This window comes from Palaemon carinicauda, chromosome 8, assembly GCF_036898095.1.
Source record: "Palaemon carinicauda isolate YSFRI2023 chromosome 8, ASM3689809v2, whole genome shotgun sequence".
NCBI classification, from domain to species: domain Eukaryota; kingdom Metazoa; phylum Arthropoda; class Malacostraca; order Decapoda; family Palaemonidae; genus Palaemon; species Palaemon carinicauda.
Genome location: NC_090732.1, coordinates 74278792 through 74288274, shown reverse-complemented (window position 1 = coordinate 74288274; position 9483 = coordinate 74278792). Strand labels below are relative to the sequence as shown.

General features: G+C 37.6%; 1 protein-coding gene across 1 annotated transcript; it reads right to left on the bottom strand.

Moving 5' to 3' along the window:
* Positions 1–5635: 5635 nt before the first annotated feature.
* LOC137645298 (tigger transposable element-derived protein 1-like) lies at positions 5636–6067 on the bottom strand. The gene has a single exon (XM_068378115.1). The coding sequence runs from the start codon at positions 6065–6067 to the stop codon at positions 5636–5638; it is 432 nt and encodes a 143-aa protein (XP_068234216.1).
* Between the last annotated feature and the right edge of the window lie 3416 nt (positions 6068–9483).

The following is a 9483-nucleotide window of genomic DNA, read 5'->3' as shown; positions in this document are numbered from 1 at the left end:
TGTTTTTCCCTTTTTTTAGAGAGAGAGAGAGAGAGAGAGAGAGAGAGAGAGAGAGAGAGAGAGAGAGAGAGAGAGAGAGAGAGAGAGAGAGAGAGAGAGAGAGAGAGCAATAAAATTTATTATAAAAAGAAAAATTAAATTTTACTAAGTGTTTTCCCTTTTTTTAGAGAGAGAGAGAGAGAGAGAGAGAGAGAGAGAGAGAGAGAGAGAGAGAGAGAGAGAGAGAGAGAGAGAGATTGTTTAGTTGTGGTCAGTGGTTTAAAATAATTCTATTCTATCTACTGAGGCCCTTTTCCCAAATTTCTCAAACAAAAAGGAATTTTTCTTCTCTGTTCCTCCCAGCCTGATGAGGGATTCACTCCTATTTCTAGCACACTCTTTTGCATACTCTCACACTTATCCTCACATCACCTAAAGCTTTCTTCCCTCCACCCGTTCACTCCCTGGCCTTCCTCTTGTACTTCTCCATCAACTTGTGCATTCATCCCCTTCTTCAGCAGTTGGCCATTTCAAATTCACTTTATGTGGCCAAACCACCTCAACATATTCACAATCACTCTAGCTGCTAATTCCTTTTTTACGCCCAGTCTCGTGCTCACTACTTCATTCCTAGCCCTATCTAATCGAGATACACTAGCTACACTCCTCAGACACATTCAGTTTGTTTTTACATCACGTTTATTCCCCATAACTCCAAACCATACATTACAATTGGTACAATCACTTTCTCATACCAAACTCTCTTTACATACATTCCCAGCCTCTATTCTTTACCACTTCCCCCAGCACTTTACATCATTCACTCTCTGACGTACATCTGCTTCCACTCCACTATTTGATGCAAAAACAGACCCCCAAATACTTAAACTGATCTACTTCCTAGAGTAACTCTACATTCAACATGACATTCTCGTGCATCTCATAACCTTACTCTTACCAACATTAACTCTCAACTTCCTTCTCTCACACACCCTTCCAAACTTTTCCTCTGAGTCTGCAACCAATACATTATCATCCACAAATAACAACTGATTCACCTCCCACTCATGATCACTCACATCCATCAGTTTCAATTCTTGACCAAACACTTGAGCATTCACCTCTCTTACAACTCCATTAACAAAGATTGAAAAACCATGGCGACATCACACATCCCTGTCTTAGTCTCACTCTCACTGGAATCCACTCACTCACTTCATTTCCTATCCTAAAACACGCTTTACTGCCTATGTATAAACTCTTTACAGCTTGCAACAACCTTCCACTAATTCCATATAACCTTATCACATTCTGCATTACCAGATGCATAAATGCAACATACACCTCCTTACCTTTTGCTAAATTTTTCTTGCATATCTACCTAACCATCACTTACCTTTTCTGAAAATACCCTGCACTTCTAAGATTGCATACTCTGCTTTATCCCTACTGCTCAAACTTTTCCAATCACACTCAAACTAATACCCCTAGAATTACATCACTCACACACATCTCCCTTACCTTAGTATAGTGGAACAATACATGCACACACCCAGTCCACTGGTAACACTGACAACATAAAACATATATCAAACAATCTCATCAGCCATTCAAGTACAGTCACACACCTTCCTTTAACATCTCAGCTCTCACACCATCCCTATCAGGTAATTTGCGCTCTCTCTCTCTCTCTCTCTCTCTCTCTCTCTCTCTCTCTCTCTCTCTCTCTCTCTCTCTCTCTCTCTGCAATAGCAGTTATATCTGCCTCCCTATTATCCTCAACATTCAACAACCTTTCAAAATATTCAGCAAATCTTTTCCTTGGCTCATCTCCTTTCAACAAGCTTCCATTGTCATCTTTGATTGTCTCCATTTCTCGATCCACCCTTCAATACTCTCTTCACTTCTTTCCAAAAATGTCTTCTTCTCTTCATATGAACGACCCGATACTTGACCACATCTCCAGTCAGCCCTCCTCTTTGCACAAGCTATCTTATATTTTACTTTCACATTTCTCTCTATATCTTTCATACTTATCTACACAATTACTCTACAGCCATTCTTCAAATGCCCTGTTTTTCTCTTTCACTTTCATCTTCACTCCTTCATTCCACCATTCACAACTCTTCCTCATACTGCCTCCAAGAATCCTCTTGCCACACACATCATTTGCAAGTCTAACAAAATTTTCTTTTACTAACTTTCACTCCTTCTCTGGACCACCAGCTTCTCTCATTTTCACACTGCCGTATATCGACATAACTTCCAACCTTTCTCGATATTTCCTTTTTACCTCTTTTTTCAATGCTTCAAATATAAAGAGTAGATTTTGTTTTGAATCTATGGCTGATAGGAAAAAAGAATACTGAGTAGAGTTGAAAATATCTTATGTTATCATGTTTTTGTTTTTACAAGGTTTCTATAAAAAATCCAAGTTTTTTTTATACAAAAGAAAGTTATTAGATCTAAAATTTTCCATAAACTCAATCTTTATGACTTATCCAATCTTATGATCAAATTCCAAACTTTTACTTACATCTCGTAGAGAAATAGACATTGATATCAGTGATAACATATTTAAATATTACTTATTATGCATTAAATGGTCAAATATTTCATAAAAACAAACATTAACACATGCATGTGCAACATACACACATATTATATATATATATATATATATATATATATATATATATATATATATATATAATATATATATATATATATATATATATATATATATATATATATATATATATATGATATATAATATATAATATATAATATTTATATAATATATAATATATATATACAATATATAATATATAATATTTATATAATATTTAATATATAATATACATATATGTATGTATGTATGTATGTATGATAAATTTTGCACATTGGTAGAGTAGGAGTCATGCTTCCCCCCTCAGAGGAGCTTTCTTCTCCATCTCTTAAACCCTTAAACACGGTTGTTAAGAATACCTACAGGAACACGGTTTTAGGGTAAATTTCACCCCAATTTGAAAAATTATCAAAACTAGTAGTAATCACAATTCAATTAATCTGAAATCATTGACAGAAAATACGTTAATACTTTTATTTCTCCTGGTATCTAAGTTATTACTACGGGAAACTGAATCTGTTAGGGGTGACTAAAGAAAAATACTAAAAATATGAAAATTTAATACATGGGTGTACAAAATAATCTATGAAAAAAATATTACAGCTATATCTGTAGCGATGATCCGTCCTTACCCAGGTCAAACAAGCCTCGGGTATAGGAAGCACAGCCTCCTGGCACCAGCACACACTGTATGGGAGAGCGTAAAAAATAGAGTGAAAAAAAATGACCAAATTGCAAGTAAAAAATTCTTTACATTTTCTGATCACTAAGAACATAGAATGACCATAAATTACTAGTCTTATGTCCTGAGAGTCCAACAACAACATTTGAGAAGCAAAAAAAAGTGTTACATTTGTTTATAAAAAAGAGAAAGATTACCAAAGGGGCGCTGGAGAGACATCATGGGCAGCAGAAGCAATGAGAGTACGGGCAGCAGCAGAGACAGCATGGGCAGCAGAAGAAACAGCACGGGCAGCAGCAGAGACAGCATGGGCACCAGCAGAGAAAACACAGGCAGCTGAAGAGACAGTACGCAGGCAGCAGGAGTTATTGGTTTTGTAGCACTTTGAACATCCGCACCACAGAGCCTTTTGTATCCCCTAGCAACAGCTGTCAAAGCTGGGCTAGCAGAGGGAGAAGGCAGGGAGGGGTCTTGGAGTTGTGGGTCCATGGTGGAAGGGTGGTGTGGTATATCAACATACTGGACACCAGATGGCTTGTGAGGTGTTAATGAATGTCTTTTTCTCTTACACGCACTACTCTGTAACTTCATTTCATCGACCTCATCAGTGGCAACATCAGATTCCAAGGGTTACTCTTAATCTTTGTCTGTATCAGAGTCATCCAAGATCTCGCTTTCAACATTATCATCTTCACTTTCAATTTCACTTGGCAACAAAGAACTTTCTTCTGACATGCTAGACTTATTCATGTTATCACGGTTGTGGGGTAAAATCTACCCGAAGCACAATATACATGGCCCTACGACGGCTCGAACGCGAAAACACTACCTTTAAACATGAGAGCTAACAGCCAAATGAAGTTACAGAAAGACCCACTTGACTGCCTCCACCCATGTGGCTATTGCACATGACACAAGTGGGGGTAGGGTAAAAATTACCCACAACTGTGTTCTAAGGTTAAAAGAGGTGATCATTGGATAACCAATCCTGTTGGTTTTCACAGCACTAACATATCTGCAGCCAAACATTTCCTTGAGGAATGTCACTGGCTTCATAATGGTGAACCAGTTGTCTGCATAGATGGCAGACTGGTGTTGTTTCATTAATGCCTTGGCAAGGATGATTACCATCACACTGCTGACCTGCAGGGCTGAATCCTTTTCTATGAAATCCGTCCGATTGCTGGAGAAAGTTCTGCCCTGTGGTAGAGGTGGATGTCATGTATGTAGCCATCAGTACTTCGTTTGCACAACAGAAACACATAACATTAAATATATTACCATAAGTATCATGCCCTAGTACCCTTGTATCCCACTTATCATGCCCTAGTACCCTTGTATCCCACTATGACCTCATCAACAGATGTGTTGTAGTCTCAGCCACTTTCTGGAACTCTTCTGGTTACAGCATTAAAGAGTGAGCGAATCCTGAAGAATCGGCAAGTGGTACTTTTATTATTCTCATTATTGTTGAAGTGTATTAGTGACCTTGTCAGTCATTACATACACACATCACCTGTATCATTCTCCAAATAAAGTAATCCTGTACACTAGGAGTATGAATTTCGCCTATACAAAGAAGACGTCAATAACCACAATTATTTTATGGATGTTGGTGGTAAAAGTAGTGCCCACATCCTTCTGCCTTGCATAAAGGTTTGCCCTGCTGGGTGCACGGCAGCGTCGCTATGTAATAACAAAGAGAAGAATTTTAGATGATGGACTGGAGACAAACAAATTAAAATGTACAAAAAATATTCATTGGAAACAAAACATTGTACAAATATAACTTAGACAATAAAAAAAAAAATTAAAAAATAAATCTAGAAATAATTTGTATTTTTCCTATACATTTTTTCCACATTCCCCATAATAAACGAGCTCAACAACAGCCAGTGCAAGCGTAGCCTGAAAATACTGGAATGGGGAATGGATGGATACTGTGGGTGGGTGAACACTCGTGCTGGTCAAGAGTTGCTGATGTCTTCCTTCTTAGTCCACATTGGTTCCTTGGTTTTGGCATCAGAGCTCTTGGATTGTCATCTTCCTCCTTGTTTTGGATCTCCATCTTTGTGAATGGCTAGGGACTCAACCTAAGCTAAGTCCTTCACTAATTAGCATGATTTCCCATAAGTGGGGCACAAATTCTGTTAAAGAAATTGGTCAAATGGACTAACTAACTTCACCTATTTCCTCTATCAATAAAGAAATAAAAAAAAATATATATTACCCTGAAATACAATACTTTGGCTATACTACTGTATGTGAAGTTTTCAGAGACTTACCATAATTAGTAGGGGTGTAGGGGTACGGAGAGCAGGAGCAATCCACATCAGATGTTGCCTCTAAAAGGGCTGAGCAGATACAGACATGCTTGGACACTGACTTCTTTGTAGCATGCTCTTCTCGCGGCTGACATAGGTTCTCAGTTGCATTTTTCCCCAAAAAAGGCCAGATTCTTCTACATTAAAAATTTGCTGCAGAGTGTAGCCTTCAGTTTCTATTATTGATTTTAAACAATTATCAAACTTTTCAGCAGCCTTCTTATTCACACTTGCTGCTTCACCAATAATGCCAAAATTATGTAAATTACCCCTGTTTTTGAATCGGTTAAACCAACCGAGGCTTGCTACAAAAGACTCACCCGAATCTTTGCCACTTGCCTTTGTCTTCAGATCTTCGTAAATGCTTTTATCCTTTTCTTGAATATGCATCAGAGATAGAGGTACCTTCCTTTGTTTCTGATGCTTGATCCACATAGGTAGGAGTTTTTCCATCTTGGACATTGATACGATCTTAAAATCGTTACAGATTCTTTTAATAATTATAATAAATGTTTCCCACAAACACAATTGAAATATGGGAAAAGCACGAAAAAACACAACACGTTTATTCACAAATTTATAAAGAAAATTAATGTTACTTCTTCCGATACTTTAAGTGACAAATCAAATCAATGAAAACATCAATAGAAAAGGAGAACAGTCAATATGGTAGAAATACTTAAGGAATAGATTTCTGCAACTGCTGAGAAGATACTGGAATGGAGACTTCAGGCTTGAGAACATCGCAGAAGGGCAGCTGAAGTTCAGATGAAACTGGCACGATGACCGGATTCGAAGACGTCACAGAAACGGTGGCATCAAGATGGCATCAGAACTCTTCTCCAAGAATTGGATGATAAGAGATGAACTAAGGCAGGCTGCAGGCAGTGTAGGCTAATTCTCGTTAAAAGCAGGGAGGGCTGGCTGCTTCAATTTGTCTCTTCTTCTCGTCCATAACAGGATTTTGGAGATAGCCTTTGTCGTCTGAAGGGAGGGTTAGAATCTGGCTCTATCAGACTTCTGGTCTTCTTTGCTTCTTATCTCGTTAGGACTTGGATCTCATCTGCTTCGGACATAGTTCCTCTCGTCTTATGTCCTGTCCTATCTCTCTTCGACAATCTCTTCTTGAAGTTTATATACCCACGTATGGGTGCAGTTAATTACAGTGGGCAGTGGTCATTTCCATAGAAGGCATTTTTTTTTTTAAATTCTGCGTCTCTATTGGCTTCCTCAAAAATGCCCACTTCGATCACGCCATGGAAGCTTCTAGAAGAAATTTCTGACGCAATCTGGACCACGTGTGAAGTTGTAAAAAAAAGGGCAGCACGTGTCCTTCCATGATGACATATTTTATAAACAAAGATTTCCCTCAGGCTCAGTTACTCAAAATATGCTGACTCTACTAATTAAGACAATGACATCTTGGTCAAAACAGGACAGTCTCCTTATCGCGGCAGGCGCTCTCTTCGAGGCTCGGTTTACTTTCAAAATGCTGCCAACAGTGAAATGATGACAGATTTGACCAAACAATACGGTAGTCGGATCTCGTCTCGACTCGCTGCTCACACTTTGGGAATAGGTATTTTTGTCTTTCATAACATCCTTTTAAAAGCCTTGTTCTAAACATGACAGACATAAACTTTCCTCTTTTGTTTATATAATGGTCGAAGTCATTGGCAGCGCATTCTTCACATGTTCTAAAATATGGTCCTTGCTATTTTAAATCATGCTGATTGTTGACCGATTAACTTTGTATGCTTACTCAATATTTGCCATCTTTCCACAACTATCTAGTTTCTTTATAATGGCTACTTTCATTTCCATTGAAATAGTTTGCCTTTTCTTTACGCTACTACCACTGTCACTCCTAGTTTTATGCTTCTGTGCGCTACTACTGGCAGCCTTCTTATCAGACACAGTTAATATTATTCTGATTCACTGAAATAAGGCAAAAAAAAACCAAGGCAGCAATGAAAAATCCCATAGACGCCTATCACAATTGTTAAGACAATAGATTTTGAATAAAACAGATAGGTACTGCTCAGCGTGGGTGACGGTAGGATTGGGAACCACTTAGGAGTGACGCTAATTTTGAAAATATAATTCTACGGAGTTAACAAACATGTTTTTGACTTGCGGAGATTATGTCCCTAAGTGAAAATTCGCAAAGTGCTAAGTTCATTGGGCGAGGACTGTCCGCAGTTCTGTGTGATGAAACCAGAGAAGAATTGGAGGGGAAGCTGGAGAGATTAATAATGGAATTGGAGAGCATAGGGCTAAAGATCAGTAGAACAAAAACAGAGTGCATGTGTTGCAACCTGCAGAATCAATTGAGTCACATACATTTGCTGGGAGAAATAGTAAAAAGGACAGACAAATTCAAGTACCTAGGGTTATATGTTGAGAGAACAGCAGAGCTCTAAATGGAAGTAAACAGAAGAATTCAAGCAGGAGTGATAGGAAGGTACATGTAAAGTTCAAGGGAAAGGTACATAAAACTGTAGTGAGACCTGCAATGACATATGGCACAGCAACCTGACCCATGAAAAAGACCTTTGAAAAGAAAATGGATGTTGCAGCAATGAGAAAGCTAAGATGGATGGCTGAGATCAGGAGACTGAATACAGTTAGGAATGACTTAGTACAGAGAACAATTAAGGTTACTGAGGTGTCAAAAAAAATCCCAAACAGAGAGACTCCACTGGTTTGGGCATGTAATGAGGAGAGACCAGGAGTATGTTGGGAGGAGGTTGTTGGAGACTGATGTGCCAGGTAGGAGGAAGGGAGGCGGGGGGACCAAAGAGAGGGTGGATAGAGTGTGTAACAGCAGATATGGAAGAGAAAGATCTCACAGTGAAGGACATCGAGGTAGAAGAAATTGGAAATGGCTTTCAAGAAATAGCAACCCTTCATAGCAGAAAAAGCTGTAGTCAAAGAAGAGGAAGAAATCCATTATATAAAAATCTTATACTGGCAATATTAACCCTGGATAGGTATCATTATTTCCCCACCTTGGATAGGTTTCGATGGGTCGACCTCGACCCGAGGTCCCCAAAAAATTTCAAAGAATATTCTAATCTTCAAAAAAAGTAAATAAAAGCTAAGTCTAAAATAAATATTTATTACAAATAAATTAACAAAATAAGTATACAAGAAAAATGACTTTACAAAAATATTCACCTAAAATATAAATATGGAAATGAACTAACACTATTCTAAGCCCTTATTCTACGATAATTGAGCACCATTTGCTGAGATCCAGGGCAGGAGGAACCAAAAGGGAGCGCTTCCTGAAATGAGAAAAAAAAGTATGGTTTTTTTTTTGGGGGGGGGGTCAAAAAAATCTATCCTCATTTCAACATTTATTTTGGGTAAGTAAATGACATAGTTAGTGGCTGAAATTTTTATAGGATATTGTGTTACTATCGTACAACAAAAATGTATAAAAGAATCTGCACTCAGATATTTATTGCTATATAAGGGGAATTTTTTTCTTCTTTTTTTTTTGCCGAGTTATATTACGAAATTTTTCAATATCAGATATTTTATAAAGAAAAAAAAAATGAATACATAGAGTTATGCCAGCTTACCTGTCGGATATGCTCAAAAACTGGCCGCCAACCACACCACCTTGTAAGGCCAAATTGGCTAACTGAAATGGAGAAAAATAGGTCAATATCAGCGAGTTATTTATTTATATAATTGTTCGAAGATTTGCATAAAAATATTATGGTAGCTAGAATGAAGTTTATAGATTATTTTGCAATTAAAATTAAAATAATGATCATAATTAAGTTATCATAAAGGTACAAACTTACATAAACAGGAAAAATTATAAACTATTTCATAAAAACATACAGGGTAAAAGA

Excerpts from the sequence above, each read along its gene's own strand:
- LOC137645298 (XM_068378115.1), bottom strand. The coding sequence starts at position 6,067 with ATGGAAAAACTCCTACCTATGTGGATCAAGCATCAGAAACAAAGGAAG.